Source organism: Diplotaxodon limnothrissa, linkage group LG11, assembly GCF_057381915.1.
Source record: "Diplotaxodon limnothrissa isolate DT_005_m linkage group LG11, D_limnothrissa_male_GT1.1, whole genome shotgun sequence".
Lineage (NCBI taxonomy): Eukaryota > Metazoa > Chordata > Actinopteri > Cichliformes > Cichlidae > Diplotaxodon > Diplotaxodon limnothrissa.
This window is the reverse complement of record NC_140606.1, coordinates 28,424,426-28,440,530: the sequence shown is the minus strand read 5'-3', so window position 1 is coordinate 28,440,530 and position 16,105 is coordinate 28,424,426. Positions and strand designations below refer to the sequence as shown.

Genomic DNA, 16,105 nt, shown 5'->3' with positions numbered 1-16,105 from the left:
CCCCACACACACACACACACACACACACACATACAAAGTAACGAATGAAAGACTGGACAGCAGAGAACACAGAACTATCCTGTTACATTTTATTCAGATTTTTCCCTAAACACCACCTCTGTTGGCGTCCGGAGGGGAGATGATGATTTCCAGGAATTAGGAAGCCAGGAATGCGCACGCACGCACACACACGCACACACACACACGGCTGTAACACACTACATTCCTATTCTGCAGTTTCATCATAGGACTGTGAGCACGCCGGGCTTAAAGCATGTGTGTTTTCGCTGCGGGCTGGGATTTGTTCTAAAACTACCGAAACCGTGTAGTGTTATGTAAAAGTGAAGTGACTGAATCTACCTGAGAGCCTCTTGAAACATGGGAGGTGGAAATGAAACACAAAGTATTGACTAAAAACACATGACTGTGAAACTGAAACGGGCTTTAGGGTGTTTTTCATCTGGCTGAAATCCCGTTTTTTTTAACTACATGGCACACAGGCGACACAGTAACACACAGAACTGCGAAAGAAAGAGTATCCGAGGACACTCTTATTGGCTAAACCTCCCATGCTTGCTCGCAAGTTGCCCAATCAGCTGCCAGAATTCCAAGAAGTTGAGCTCTCCATCATTGTTCTTGTCCAATGAGCTCATAAGTTGGTCAATGGCAGCAGGGTCATCAGCTTTCTGCAGGAAAACAGGAAATCACATGTATCCAATATTAAAAAAGAACCGTCTCAGTCCGTGGATAATGCAAAAAATTCGGTTAACACTGGTCATGTGTATGGAGCGAGAGATCAGAGGCAAGCAGAACACACTGGCATGCAAACGAGTTAAAAAAAAAATCATGCTTCATCAGCAGAAGTGGTTTGGCACAGAACTCTATTGACTCTGTCCCCATCTAGTGGTCATTGCGATTATTACAACTATTCAAACAAGAAGAAGCATGTGGAATTTTCCACACTGTGGGTAAAGCAGACCTTTATCCTTCGAACATGTAGAGCACAGACAAGACAGTCTCAACAACGCAATACTTTTTTTTTGAGGGGGGGACATTTAGTGTGAAACATTAAATGGAGAGTAATATCCTGTCCCAATATGAGATGATGCAACTGCTCATTCATGGTCAAGATCACAGGCAGGAGAGCTGTTAAATGACTCAAAACTCCAGTAAGACTGCAACTGTTGATGAGAGCTCACATAGATGATGACTAACGCTTAATAACATCAGCTTCCCCCTTATGATTAATTTCGTGAGAAACAAAACTCAGTTTGAGTAAATTGAGTCTCCCTGATTATACTTTAATAATGAAACTGCGGGTCTTCAAACTGATATCTAAGTATGGTACTTTGTGTTGCATCTGGTCTTTTTTTCAGCGTAGTCAGCGTACAATAAGTGCTAACAGTTAGTAGCCTGCAGCCTAAATCCGCATATAAACTGTCTGTAAGTACAGAACCAATAGTCAATGCAAAAAAGAAAACAGGCATCTATAGAAATAGAAAATGTAATAGATACTTAAGTAAAGCCACCAACCTGCTGTGACTATTAGATCAATGAATAAGAGGTACAAATGAAACTACTGTGCACTGATTTTACCTTGACGAAGTTAAGGAGCTCTGATGACACCAGTCTGTAAAACTCATCTCTGCTCAGCGTGTCAGAGGAACCATCCCTGCCAGCACAGGCCTTTAATGGTCGACTCTTTTAAAAGCATATACTGAAGTTCAACAGAATTCTAACATTGATTTGGAATAAAAGACAGTGGAAACTCACCAGCTGTGTGTGTGTAGGTATTTGGTGAGTACAAACGTCTTTCTTCTCCTTTTGTACCCTGCTGTTGACGGATTAAGTAGATAAATCATTGGAATTGTTAAAAGTGTAAACCATATTTCCAAAGAAACCACAAATGTTTTTCCATGACACAGCTGTGTTTTCAGATGCACACACAGCTTGTAGCCAATCTTTGAAGAAGGATGGATTACTAGATGCATCATCTCATTCAGGAAAACCACCACAAGACTGAGAAGTGAAGTTAAGCGAGGTTAACATTAACATTCTGCGCTGCCTGTGAACTATTTTTAATCATTTTTGCGGGTCATCCCAGTGCACAGACAGTTTATTTCCTTTGCTTCTTGTGAGTATGAAAATGTGGGCAGAATGCTGTGGAGAGCAAAAAGTAGAGCAGTACATCAGGTATATAATTATACTGTCTGTATATGGAAACTTTTGAATGAGGATGAGAATGAGGCACTTGGGTTTTACCTCATAAAATTTTTTTTTTTAAACTCTAAAGCTCTGACAGGATGTGCACAATTGGCATATTAGGGAGGCAGTTAGCACTAACAAGCACATCGGCTTTATCATCCAAATATCCCCTCTTCTAGTTTTTGTTTCTCTGCTGTATGACGCACACACCCAGACACACACATCTTTATCCCCTTATACTTGAAAAAAGCAGTATTTAGTTCTCCTCCTTCCATTCCCTTGGCTGTCATTGGGGAAGGAGAGTGTGGCAACTAACTCAAAATAAATGGCTTAGTGAGGGGGCTGGAAATTGCTTCCCTACACACAGTCTTATAAAAGCATCGGTGCTTACAGTGGGCCAATGCTTCTAGTTGTTTTAAGATTGATATCCTGGGACTGTAGCTGCAGGTGTATCTCTGTCTGAGGACATGTCTTAAAGTTCTAAATTGCTACTTAAGTCTACAACACCAGCATTTGGCCTTGAGGCAAACATCATAGGCCTAAAGGTTTCAAGCTAAATATAAACTTAAATTACTGCCTTGGGGTTGTAGGCCATTCCCAACCAATCAATTTAGGCCCACATGTGTCCACATTTATTATTAAATGAAGTGAATTCAGTAGATTAGTGTCACCAGTTCAGTTTCTGACCAAATTTAAGTAAATACGTTCACAGCCTGTTATTTTGTAAAAGACTGTCCTGAAACATGTTCTCTAGAAAATTGACATGTAGTGGTGAAGCCGACCTTTGACCCTTAGGACATGAAATTTCACAGCTTAATTCATTTATGCAGTAGTTATGCAGTGGTTGGCCTCACAGTAAGAAGGTCCTGTGTTTAAATCCACAGCTATTTTGGGCCCCATGCTGAGCCTGCACAGATTCTCTCCAGCTCCTCTGACTTATTCCAAACCTAGACATGGGGTGAGGGTGCTCGTGGTGGTGCATTCCAGTGTGCTCCTAGTGCCAGTCCCAAGCCAGGATAAATTGGGAGGGTTGTGTCAGGAAGGGCATTCTTTGCCAAATCAAATATCATCAAGAATGAGATTTCCATAGCAGATTGGGTGCAGCTCGGGCTACTAACGATCGCCTCTGGTGCTGTTGGCCAAGAGCATGCCACCGGAAACTATGCTACTGTTGGCTGAAGACAAAGGAAGAAATGTGTATATCATACAAGGAGATGACTCAGCTGGATAAAGTTAAGAAAAATGGATGGATGGATGGATGGATGGATGTACACAATAGGAAGGGACAATAGATTAAAAATATATATATATCCTAATTTCTTCTCTATTTAAGATTAACTTAAAATAAGCAGGTATAAAGGCTGCTATTTGCTGAAGCAAAGTTAATGAAACAGTTGATGTACAGACAGACTACATTAGGATAAATGTTCACTAAGAAACAACTTCTTGTTCTCAACCTTGTAGAATTGTCTGTATCAGTGTGGCACAGCAACAAAGGCACCCCGAGCTCAATGCATCTAATAAGATGAGTTTGGCAATGTGGTGTGGTTTAATGGCTTGAACAAAGAGGTGGAGCAGGCTGGCACACAGCTACTAATCATGATCCCTCCTTTATAGTCTGTGTGGGCCCAGAGGAGTGACGCACGAATGAAATGCACTGAAAAGGCAGTGGCGCTGCAGCTGGGGCAAAGTGTCGGAGCTGTTTGAGTCTGTAAATAGTGTAGAAAAAAAATACAGTGTGTGGCAAGAGCCCGTGGCTTATCTGTCATCACTATGGAGAACTTGTTACAGCGAGCATACACTTCAGGAAGTATTCTTAAAGACTAAACAGGTGAGTTAAAGGAAGACAGAGTCAAGTATTATTCATCACAGAGAGGAATTACATTTATTATTTTTTAATGCCAAAAACATGGGAAAACACAACTGTAATGACATTTAAAGTTCTCTGTGCTACCACACGCTGTGTGGCAACCTTTGAAGAAGAAAAAAAAAAAAAAAAAACAATCTCTATGGTGCTGAAGGCCTTTAAATCTGCTACATTTCATAAGTTTATCCACACGTAAAGAGATAAAGTATTTTTGAAAACAAATGTCTTAAGTACCGTCACCAACCACAAACAAATGTTACAGTCATCACAAAGCAATAACTTCAGGACATCTGCACAAGCTCCACACCTGAACAGCAATAAACATGCTCAACATGTCAAAATCTCATGTGCCCATCAATTCTCTAGATTTCACTTATAAAATAAGTTAATTAGACATTTGTAGATTTAAGCAAGTTCCTAAACACAAGCATAATGTATGTACAAACACAAGTGTCATGACTACAGACCCTCGCTCAAGTCGTTCAGCAGTCCATGCTTAATTAACAAAATCAGCCATGATCAGCGAATAAGCAGATTTTAAAAGTGCACAGTGCCGCTTGCAGAAAATAGTGAAAGTGTGGTGTTTGAATAAGACTGTGCAGCATCTTTTAGAAATCTTATTGAGAGCAACAGTGTAAGAGAATTGTGAATAGCAATGACTTTCACACTAACGGACATTCACAGTAGCTGCAGGTGGTCTGTCCCAAATAAACAGCTGTAAGTAAATGTTCATACATTTAGTGGGACTGTTTTAGGCTAGCAATATTTGTCTGTCACCATCTAAGATGTATGATGCAGATTCTTAAAATATCAGACTCAGCACTTCACACACACGATGTACGTTCAAGCCCTTCCTATGTAACAGTGCATTAAGTGTTTGCATATGAGCACTCAAAAACAAACAAACAAACAAAACAAAAAAAACCCCACAAGTGGACAGCAGATGGAGGTAAAACACAAAAGGTCGTCCTGCAAAAAGCATGACAGGTTGATAAATGTATACTTTAAGCCTTTGTGGTCCAATAAGAAATGTTCCCTTTGAGTAAACCCTCGCTCGCTCTGACTCCTTTTAGCCACTTTTGACAGATCCATCAATTCTATCATTTCATCAGCCACGTCCTTGTCCGCTCTCCTTTCTCCAGTCCCCTTTGATTCTCTCCTCTTTCTCTCCACCTCCTCGCAATGAAAACTTTCTCATGACTTCTCTCTCAAACTCCTCCATTTCATCCTCTATGGCGCCATCTTGTTCCCCATCCTCGTCCTCTTCCACCATGTCTTCTAAAATATCGCTCAAATCTTCAACAAAATCTTGAAAGCTCATCTGATCATGAACAAAAACGCCATCCTTAAAAAACTGCGTGGCCAGCTTTTTGAGCTCCTCTCTTTTGGAATCATCGACACCTGCCTGCTCTGCCTTAGCTAGATAGGTTTGGAGGATGGCCTCAAACTCGGGTAAGTGGACAGGGAGCAGCCGCTCAGCCTTTGCACAGGACTCCAATGAGTCGCACTCCTGTGAAGGTTTAGGACTGTGCTGGAGACGCTCTCTCTGCTGGACCCAGTACTCAGGCTGCCCCATGGAGGGTTTGCGGTGTGTATGAGGCTGCTTTTGGTCTCCGTATTGATGTTCTTCCTTTTTGCCATGATTATTTTTAACCTTGTATACATCTTTGCTTTTCTGGAATTGCAATTTGTCTTTTTTCCAGTCTTCATTATGCTTCTTCTCCTTCCTCCCGTCTCTCTCTTTCGATTGCTCCCGTTTCGACTGTTCCCACTTCTTGTCCTTGCTCTTCCATTCCTTATCGTGTTTCCCATTTTGACTCTTCCGCTCATGTTCATTCCATCGCTTCCTGTCATCTTCCCTCGATCCGTCTTTGCCGTGATTTTTACTGCCTTCCCACCGTTTCCTTTCATCCTTTTCTTTCCCTACTTTACCCTGAAGTTTGTCATTTTTATCATCCCTCTCAGTGCCTCTTCTCCACTCTCTCTCTCCTTTCTCCTTCCACTCTTTATCTTCCCACTGCACTTTGCCACTTTCTTTGAAGCCATCTTTCAGCTTCTTCCATTCCTTTTGTTCTTTCTGTCTCCCCCCACGATCCTTTCCTTCCTTCCAGTGCTTGTTCTCCTCCTTACCTCCCAATTGTTTTCCCTCATTCACTTTCTCATGCTTTGGTCTTTTCCTATCGACATCTTCATTCCATTCTTTTTTCTCCCTCTTTTCTATCCGCTCTCTTTTTCCTTCCCCATCTTTCCATGGCTTTCCTTCATCACCTCTGCTAGTCTTCTCTTTCTTCCAGTCTTTCTCCTTCCACTGTTTTTCCCCTTCACTATGCCTCTTCAGTCTACCTTCCTTATCATTCTCCCTGTCAAACATTCCTTGCTCATGTTTTTCCTTCTTCCATTCTTTTTTACTGCCATCTTTACGGCCCTTTTTCTCTCCTTCCATCCCTACAGATTTTTTTCTCTCTTTTCCCTCTTTCTGCTCGCCCAAGTCATAACGATCTCTCTTCACATCTTTCTTTTTCTGCTTTGGGTCATCCCGTGGATGCTTTGTCTGTCTCCCTGTGGATCCAGCCGTTTCCTGCTTGCTGTCCTCTGGCTGACCAGGTGGGGGCAATGTAGCGAGCTTCATGGAGGCTTGAGTTGTCTGACTGCCTGCTGGAGCAACCACAAAAAGTCAAAGTTAGAAAAAGAAAAAAAAAGATACAAGTGTGCATTGCGTTTCAAAAACAGAGAGAAGAAAGCAAATCACTAAATGACTAATCTACTCCCAAGCTTTCTTATAACTCTCATCCTTCTATATCTCCTACTCTCCTCCACATCCCCTCCCTTCTTCCTCCCTTGCTCCCTTTGTACCTGAGGAGACTTTTAATTCTGTCACAGTGGATCTCAGAGTTTCTAGTTCTTTCTGTAGGGCCGGGAATGACTCCAGCTCTTTCTTCATCCTCTCATTCTCTTTCTGAAGGACAGGAAGAGAAGCCATCTCTGTCTTCAACCTACTGTTTTCCTTCTCCACCGCCTCCCACCTCAGCCGCTCCTTTGCTCCCTCTGCTGCATGTCCCTGGGCTACTTTTAGCTCCTCGTTCTGTGTCTGTTTAAAGAAGAACAGAAAAAGAGGGTCCTGTGAGAATACCACACACTCACTGACACCTTTATCCACAGACACACATGTATTTATACAAATGTGCATTACTGTACACACGCAGAGGAGACGAGGTGAGAGACAGAATGGAGTCACACCTGAAGTTGGGCTTGGAGCACAGAAATCTGCTCATTCCCTTTGGCTAGCTTGTTTAAAAGCTCTGAATTGTCAGCATCTAGTGGGGACTGAGGAACCTCTGGGTTAAGCCACTCCTGTCAACAAACAGAATTACACATCTGCAAGATATTAGAAGTCTTCTCAAAATAACTATTGCCAGGTGGAGGAGTGGAGAAGAAAAAGGTGTTAATGGAACGGGAAAGAACAAGAACAAGTCACTGTACAGTAAAATTAATTTTTTTTTTTTTTTTTTTTTTTTTTTTTAAATTGCCACTCATTATACAGTAAATAAAGGTTAGACTAGAAGAAACAGACAGAGTAGACATTACACTGACCCGTTTTCCTGGTAGCTCTGTATCTTTCAGATCCCTTGTACTATAGTCGCTCTCTGCAACGCAAATATTAGTTTCAATGCGAGTAATAAATTAAAAATAGCATGCAAAACACAAACTATGTGCAATTACCCAGAAACAACATGCTTAAGGTTTCTGACAGTAAAATGAAATTTAGCTGAGCAGAAAAGAAGCATTCATAATACACTTCATTACAAATGCATTTGTAAATGCAATAGAGAAAAAAAAAAGAAAAAAAAAAAAGGATGGATTCCTTGGTGAAGTCCTCATGAATCCTGTTTTCACCTTTACCTCATTCTCACGCCTTTGCTTTTCAAACTGTACGTCAAAATCAGGTGACAAACTGAGCTTACAGGCTTCTAAAGCTAATATTTACTGTCGTTCTTGGTCCCTTCAAAGCAACAAGGTTGCCTTTTGATAACACCTACACCAAGTATCAGGACAAAACCCCACATTTAACAGCATAAAGAACTTTGAAAGCTTTTTTTCTGCAAAGTATTACATGCAAAGGCTTTTTCCTGCATGCATCCTCACACATGCAAACATGCTGTGGCCAACAAAGACTTAATTAAATCAGTGACCCACACATACACACAGAAAGAACCTACCCTCATCCAGATCCATGAAGATACCTGCATGTATAATACACCTCAGTCTCGGAGCATCCTTCATCTAATCCAGTGTTAGTTACTTTCTATTCTTTTAAGCTTTTACCTTTAAAATATAATTTTAAAACAGGCAAAGAGCTTCCCAAAAAAATCTAATTAGAAAGAAAGAAAGAAACGTTAACCTTTGTAACATGCCTACCTGAGAAAAAAATGGTGCCAAGGCCTAACAGAATGAGAGCACCTAGGATGCACTTGTTCACAGAAAACCCGCTGTCGTCTTCTCGCTGGGGGAGCTGAAATTCGTCCACTTCCTCTTCCTCTTCTCTTCTCCCAATCTGCTCCAGAGATGCTAAAAGGGACCTTCTCTTCCTCACCTCTGACTCTCCCTCCTCACCAGCCTTCTCGGTTCTCTCCTGACTCACTTCTGAATCTGCATGGGGGTCTGGAGGGGTGAAAGAAAACAGTATTAAGGTGTAGTTCTACCAATAATTAAGTTACAGGAACACCTCAAATATAAACTGAAAACACCACAACAATATGCAATCAGAAATTTCAACCCCCAGCAGCGTAATTATTTTAAGCACAAAGTTGCAGTACAGATATTTCTTGCTTTTATATAGCTGATATAAGATAGCACTCCAGCTAAGCAGGGTATGCTGGTTAATTTGCTCCACTTTCTTATATTTAAACTCAACAAATCAGTCTGGCTTTGAAAGAAAAGAGCAATGATATAACTGGCTCTGTAAAGACATCACTAATGCTGAACTTTACTTTTTAAACACAAATTGTAAGAAAAAAAAAAAAGTGCAGAACAGAGTAAAAGAAGACCAATCATTTGATGGTGCAGCAGTAAAAAGTGACACAAACCAAAACCACTACACTGCAAAATATTTTAAGTGGTTCCTGTCCCTCTGAAGCCAATTTACTTCTGCAGGGTGTCATGTAACTAAAGGTTTCTGTCACATCATGCTCCCCTCCACACACAGCCTCTCCAGACAACCTCCTGGCCCAGATACTGAAAAAGTCCATAACCAGGTGTTCCAGCAAATACACTTCAAACACAAATAGAACATGTGGCTTAGTCTCCAATAGCAGAAGAGAAAGGCTGCATGCCATGTATACAGTGACATACACATAATAAAGTTTTTCTAATATTAAAGTAATAATGACCCGACTTTCGCCCTGTTCATACCTGTTTCTTTTCCCAAGTCAGTTGTCTTTAGATACGCATCTGACTCCTCCCCTTCTTGTTTTAGCTCCTCCTCATTTCGCAGATGCTGCGTTCCTTCCATCTGCACACACTCTGCACCTCCAAGAGTCTCTGTGCTCAACGGTAAGAGTGGGGGCTCATCAGGGGAAGGAGCTACATGAGTGTAGGAGTCAGAGTATGAATCGGGGTCAGAGCTGCTCTGCGCCGGGCCCTCAGGTAGGCCTCCTGCCTGGCTGACTTCATCACTGCCATGGTTCAAGTTGCTGGAGACTTCCAAAGAGGAAGGAATGGGGTTATCCGTGACAGAAGTGGGCACAGAGGTGGGCTGATCTGCACTCAAGCCTCCACTTAGCTCTGCTGTTTTTTCTTTTGGTACCTGGATATAAGAATAAGGTCATTATAAAAAAAGTTTTTGCACTTCTTATAATTTGGCACTTTTGGTTAAAAGCCAAGCAATACAACTTTGGTCTTAAAGGTTTAAATGTTATTTAAACAGAAATATTGTTGTGTTATCTTTAGCATGAAGAACGCCGTCTCTAAGCTACAGCTGAAATGAGTCACTTTCCAAATCTGAGGAACAAATGAGAAGGATAACGCTGCTACTTGGAAAAAAAAAAAAGGCAAATTCTGTCCAATTAGAATCAACCAGTCTCACTACACTATAAATAGGTTTAGTATTTATTCTTTGAGCATTCAAAAATAAGCAATCATTCAAGCCCCGGGATTATTAGAAAATTAAAACGTGGGAGAGGAGAATGCTTTCTTTGGCCAATCAAGGCTACACATTCAGCAAAGCCGCGTGACAAATGGTACTGTTACAGAACAGAACATTGCATGTATTGCTGCCTTACTAGGTAGTTCTCCACAGGGAGCCCTTCTGCAGACTTTGCACCATTTGCAGGCTGGTTGTTGTCCCCAGAACCTGGATCAAACACAGACACAGGAGGGGAGCCATTTAGGCCAGCAGTTCAACATTTTTCAATCCTGACTCTTTGAAGTGGAGCAATTCCTACTCGTGACACCAACACCTGCCCCCAGTATGCACAGGCAGGGTGAAAAGCAGTGGTGATGAGGTGTATTTTTTTCTACTTTACCAGTTGTTTTCTTTGATTACAGTCGTTTCTGATTGCTTAGGTAATAACTTTGCAATAATAGCTGGAAGGCTCAAAGCTCTAATGCACTAACTGCAGAATATTACATCAAGCCAGTAAAACTATTTTTGAGACACTCTTGTAAAAATTGAATTTATACGTTAAACCCAAACCATCATTTAAAGAACCTCTACACACTGATGTAGTGAAACACACACTTTATGTTTTCTGTGTGCAAGGCAGAGCAGCTCGCATTAATCAACTGACGTGTGTGTAAATACCCATGTTTGCATGTATGCATCTTTGGAACCTTACTTACCTTTATTTCTGCACACAATCAACAGAAATAAAGGTTAAAAAAAAAAAAAAAAAAAAAGTATAATTTTGCATTTTAAATATGCAAACACTCCTCAAAAGACATTAGCGGTAGAACAAAACATTTCCAAGGAAAAATACAAGAAAGCCAGCCAAATGTCATTCTCTTTGTCAATCCAGACTCACAACTTTATCCACATCTCATGGAAAGCATCAAATGAGTGCAAAGCAATCACTTTACAAACTGCCTGTAAAGCAGAGAAAGCACATTCAGTTTGCCAAACTTGGTAAATGCACTTGCTACAAAAGTTAGTATTTTCAGGTATACTCCGATCCTAATGTGGATATGCGATTGAGAAAAGGAATGGATGTGAAGGCACCTGGTGCAGTTGTATGGCTTTCTCCATGGTACTCCGTCCCCATTATCACAGGCTTCAGGGTTTCAGCAGCAGTTTCCTAAGAAAGACAAACACCCAGTCAGAGAACAATCCAATGCTGTGCAAAATATTAAGCCACCCATCAGGGTGCAGTCATTTACTGCAATGTACAAACACACATTATATAAAACCAAAAAGCAGTCTTCTTGAAGGACATTCAAAGCTCTTCTTTGGGTGTTGGCTGCCTTTTGTTTTGTTCTCTGTCCACATGATACCACGCTGCTTTAAAAATGTTGAAGTCTGGACTCTGGAGGCCAATTCATAGCTGAGTGTTCCACTGTTTTTCTATGCAAATATGCCTTTACTGCACCATCAGTGTGTTTGGGATTACTGCTGTTTTGATGAGACCCATAAAATTTTACATTTGGATTTATCACTCCATAAGACTTGCTGCCATAAGTTTCAGTCCAGTTCTTGTGTAATCCAGCATATCTCGACCTTTTCTCTGCGTTTCCATCTCTTAAGAATGGCCTCTTGACAGCTACCCTTTCACTGAGGCCATTTCTGATGAGGCTTCAGTGATCAAGTGAAGAAAGAGATGCTTTCAGGTCCTGTGTCAGGATACACTGCACACCATGTCAAGATCTGCCAAATTTTTCCCCTAATAGCTCTCTGGAAATCATGTTGTTGATGCAATAATGATTAAGTGTTAAGTGGCTTAACAAATAATCAAAAAAAGAAAATCATTAAATTACAAAAACTGGACTGAAAATGAGTGAAAAAGCAGCCAGCGTCTGAAAGAGCTTCAGAAAGCTTGAAAAAATTTTAAGACCACTTGAAAATCAAAGAAACCTCACAGGTGTTTCATTTTCAACACCAATTTTGATATTTAGTGAATTAAAAATCTAATATTACAATGTATTTTTTTCTTTCAGACTTATGAAGCATAACTAAATTTCCCACAACATGTGTTATTTGTAGTTATGGACAAGTCCTTACTGAGAAAATATGGCAACATAACCCACAACTTTTAAAGATAAAACAAGATTCTTTCTTCTATCTATCTATCTATCTATCTATCTATCTCGTTACTGGAATAATAACAATAATGAGTGACTGAGCATCACCCTCTTTAACAGGCTCACAAATGAGAAGATCTTATAATAGTTTGCCTTCCTGAATACTAGTCAAATCAGAAAGATCAAGACAGACTTAGTACAGAAACCAAACTTCATATTTAGGTAACCAAAAGAAAATAAACTGAGACCAGTAATTTTGTTTTTTTTAATAAAGCATTTTGCTTAAAGCCTGTGTATTCCAGTGCTCTATACAGAGCGATGATACCTCAGGAGTTAGGATGGTCCAGCTGTTATTAGCACTCCCAGTGCCAGACATGGCCCCCAAGAGACTTTGCGTGTCTCTCCTGCAACAAAGAACAACATAGAGAACAATGTGAAGAGCGTATATACGTACACCCTGAATCAAAGCCATGCATATTTTACAGTTTGACTTACAGAAGAGACAACTAACAATGTGCCACTAGCTTACAATTACAGTAACAACATGAGGACTGCAGCTTTAAGAAATTTACGCTCATTGTTTACCCGATTTGAATACAAGCCTCTACTACTCAGCCTCACCCATTTTGCCAATAAAGGTCTGACTGTAATGTGTTACTGAGGTCTTTGTGCGAGTGTGTGCATTTTGTATGTGAGCAGGAAGTCTAATTCCCTGGGAGCATTCAGTTCTTCATTAGTAGTTTATGTGTGCTATGAGCCTTTTGGCCAGCCTGGCTTTTGACTAGCTGGGAAATGTTTTGGCAGAGACATGGGTAACTAAGCCCGGCACTACAATGGGCTGTCCATTTCAAAGGTACTGGTCTCTTAAACAGAGGTCTACAAATGAGCACATTTGTGGTGTACACTATCTGCCCACTGCTTTGGAATCACTTATTTTACAGTAAAATCATTCATCTTAGCTGCCACCACAGTAGTTGAGAAAATCATCTCCCATGTAACCACTTCAGTGTCACCCCCTTGTTAGGTGGAAGTGTCAGGTATTAGATTTTTATAAAGCTTTTCCTTTCAAATTACACAAGGTAGCATAACAGCGAGACATATTTATATGCATCCAGTCTAGTTTTGTATGAATTCTGAAAGAACGAGGCACTTAAGTTAATACCACACTGTCTGGGTAATGACACACTTCACTCCCCAAATTCAATTCTCTCCCAGCTCTGCTATTTAGGTCTCCTAATCGAGTGCCTCCCAAGAGAAGCCTACTGAATCTAGCCTGGGGCCCAAGGAGCATTGTGGAGGATATAGTGGAATGGTTTAAATAGATGCCAGCTAAATATAGCTACCATGAGATTGACTAGAGACAGACAGAGGGAGCATGCAGGAGATGGCCATGGGGAATAAAATAGAGGCAGAAATGTATTCTAAGGACAGTTTTAAAAAGGATTATTTTACATGCAACACAAGGGAGGGAGAAAAAAAATAACATCCTGTTCTGATCTTATTCACTGATCGGTACGAATAGCATTTAATTTAAGATCTAGCTGTAGGAGTCGGTGCAAGATCATACTTTCACAGTGCATGCGTCTAATCTCAGTTTATCTCTTCAGACATTAATCTGCATGTGTGTGATATCTTCCAGAGACTAGACTGTTAATCTTTTTTCTTTTTTGCAGCGTCTTTGCCTCTGCATGGAAAAATTACCAAAAAAGGTCAAGAGATAAACTACAAGACTTTCCATGAGGACAGCCAACGCTGGGCTGCGAGCTAAAGCCAGCTCCACACAGCATCACCGCTAAAAGCAGACCGCTCTTATCACTATGCAAAAAGGGTCGGGGTTAGTTGGAAGAAGTTCATAACCTGCGACAGGAAATGTCACACGGCCTTAAAGAAGACAACAACATCTGGTTAAACTCAGGAATATCACTTCTCACATGAGGTGAGGGCCGCTGTTAGTAGGCTACTAAAGGCTTCACAAGCCGAAAGTTGTTGAGATTAGTCCTTAAAAAAACGTTTCCACTTCAACGACGTCTGCCGAGCAACCAGGAAAACGTGAACGTTTGCGACACAGAGGGAGAAGAAACGACACTAGAAAAGACGTCGTTATCTTGTAATACAACCAAAAATACAGGTGGGTCTTACCGTGGTCTGTCACTTTACTTTAGACTTCAGAGGACGCCACAGACGCAAGCTAGGACTTCTTTGATTCTTCCCATCAAACTTGACAACTTATAACGTGCCTCCAGAACTTACTGAGCCATGCTCTTCTCGCCCAATCACAAAACGCGTTTGCTCTAGTCCCGCCTCTCGCTCATCCAATAAGATATCGTTGTCGCTTCACTTCGGCTGGAAAGCTTCTAAGTTGATTGACATGTATATATGTATAAATATGTAAGTGATGGAGGCTGAATTAATGTAAAATTAATACTACAGGTTACTGCTACTGCTACCCTGACATTAGACAGGCTTGAGTTGATGGTTTCCATCATAAATAGAGCCTCCAGTTTAGCGATAATAATAATGCTCTTTTGCACACTCACTTAAGAAATACCAAGAGTCACATTAGATGCAAGCTAAAACTGTTTCATAGAAGCTATATTACTGACACTTAAGATCAAAGCATTTTTCTCCCTTTAAAGGTGTCTGTGCAGAATTACCTAATCATCAAATGACCAAAAGAAAAGAAGCAAAAATTCAGACATGTAGGTAATAATTTTTTCTGTTTATGAGTTCCTTTATTTATTGCCACACCACTTTGTGTTGTACAGTGAACATCAGGTGAGCCACATTCCTGGGAATCTCAGATCATCAGGGTACAATTCAGAAAACTCTAACCCAGTCCGGATATAAAGTCTGTATCATCTTGAAACCTGCTGGCAAGCTTCCTCGAACCCCAAAAGACCTCCCTTCCTATAGAGACACCGAAAAACAAAAAGCAAAAAAATGTTAAAGGGTTGAGTGGTTTTATGATTTTGAAATTATTATTGATAGATTTATTAAACACTATAAATTAAAGCATGTAGTTTATACATAACAGTCATTCAAAACAAGTCATACCTGCCAAGGCTTTACCATATAACACTCCCATTTCTGATGAAATAAAAGCTGGTTGAAATTACAATACAGGACCCAGTGGAGAAACAAGGAAAAATCTGTGCTCTACCACTTGATGTACCCTTTTCTCTCAGTCTGTCAGTCCAGGATCTCTTTGATGCACCAGCAGCAGAGGAGGAAATAGAGGCATTCTTTAACCGACTGGATAAAACTGTAGGCAAAGTTTCCTCCCAGGAAGTTCTTGCCTCGTCCCAGGCCCATGGCCATGTCCCGCAGGTGCTGTCCCAGAGAGGCGGAAGGCATGGCCTGGGGAAGAGGACGCTGGGGGTGCATGGCTGTGCAGAGGGACCAGACAAATGCAACGAGGAGGGCAGTCGATGAGAAGAACTGGAAGATGAGCTGTGACAAATGGAGTCAGATGAGACCCATGCAACAGCTGAGCTCTGCTCCGTATTCCCGGCACTGTTCACTCCTCTACTTATAACCTCCTATACAAACTGCAAGCGCTCTCCACCCACATCTGGCATTTTCTGGACTGTCCTCTAGTTTCAAACGCCGCTGACTGATTAAAGACCTTGTTTACCTTTGCTGTACTCAGTTCCCATGTGTCGTATGATGCCCCCCTGAATAAGCCCCTGCTGTTCCAGCCACAAACAAGAGAGTTCCAGTAGCTCCAACACATTCGCCACGACACCACACTCTTTGTTCGGGTCAGCGTACAACAAACGCTCATATTTTCTCGTAGTGTGTGCT

General features: G+C 41.1%; 3 protein-coding genes across 3 annotated transcripts; all 3 read right to left on the bottom strand.

Moving 5' to 3' along the window:
* Positions 1 to 551: 551 nt before the first annotated feature.
* Positions 552 to 2,800, bottom strand: LOC146623034 (protein S100-A11-like). Its single transcript, XM_085364920.1, has 3 exons — positions 2,780 to 2,800; positions 1,597 to 1,701; positions 552 to 686 (listed from the first exon to the last, which is right to left on the bottom strand). Exons 1-3 carry the CDS (start codon positions 2,798 to 2,800, stop codon positions 552 to 554), a joined length of 261 nt encoding a protein of 86 aa, XP_085221046.1.
* Positions 2,801 to 4,240: 1,440 nt separating this feature from the next.
* On the bottom strand, positions 4,241 to 14,503 carry pbxip1b (pre-B-cell leukemia homeobox interacting protein 1b). The gene is made up of 11 exons (XM_085365634.1): positions 14,441 to 14,503; positions 12,627 to 12,705; positions 11,286 to 11,361; positions 10,351 to 10,421; positions 9,482 to 9,875; positions 8,489 to 8,731; positions 8,290 to 8,313; positions 7,664 to 7,716; positions 7,310 to 7,423; positions 6,926 to 7,160; positions 4,241 to 6,727 (listed from the first exon to the last, which is right to left on the bottom strand). The coding sequence occupies exons 2-11, from the start codon at positions 12,675 to 12,677 to the stop codon at positions 5,181 to 5,183; spliced, it is 2,808 nt and encodes a 935-aa protein (XP_085221760.1). The 5' UTR covers positions 12,678 to 12,705; positions 14,441 to 14,503; the 3' UTR covers positions 4,241 to 5,180.
* A 905-nt stretch (positions 14,504 to 15,408) lies between these two features.
* On the bottom strand, positions 15,409 to 15,713 carry lenep (lens epithelial protein). Its single transcript, XM_085365632.1, has one exon. The coding sequence runs from the start codon at positions 15,683 to 15,685 to the stop codon at positions 15,491 to 15,493; it is 195 nt and encodes a 64-aa protein (XP_085221758.1). The 5' UTR covers positions 15,686 to 15,713; the 3' UTR covers positions 15,409 to 15,490.
* Positions 15,714 to 16,105: the final 392 nt, after the last annotated feature.

Bases quoted from the DNA above. Each gene is read 5' to 3' on its own strand.
- LOC146623034 (XM_085364920.1), bottom strand. From the start codon at position 2,800: ATGGCCTACAACCCCAAGGCA. The intron at 1,702-2,779 runs GTAATTTAAGTT...TGCTTTTAAAAG, and splicing joins TGGCCTACAACCCCAAGGCA to AGTCGACCATTAAAGGCCTG. The intron at 687-1,596 runs GTAAAATCAGTG...GTTTTCCTGCAG, and splicing joins AGCTCCTTAACTTCGTCAAG to AAAGCTGATGACCCTGCTGC.
- pbxip1b (XM_085365634.1), bottom strand. From the start codon at position 12,677: ATGTCTGGCACTGGGAGTGCTAATAACAGCTGGACCATCCTAACTCCT. The intron at 10,422-11,285 runs GTGCCTTCACAT...TGTTTGATCCAG, and splicing joins AAGCCATACAACTGCACCAG to GTTCTGGGGACAACAACCAG. The intron at 7,717-8,289 runs GTAGGTTCTTTC...TTTGCGTTGCAG, and splicing joins CTTCATGGATCTGGATGAGG to AGAGCGACTATAGTACAAGG.
- lenep (XM_085365632.1), bottom strand. From the start codon at position 15,685: ATGCACCCCCAGCGTCCTCTTCCCCAGGCCATGCCTTCCGCCTCTCTG.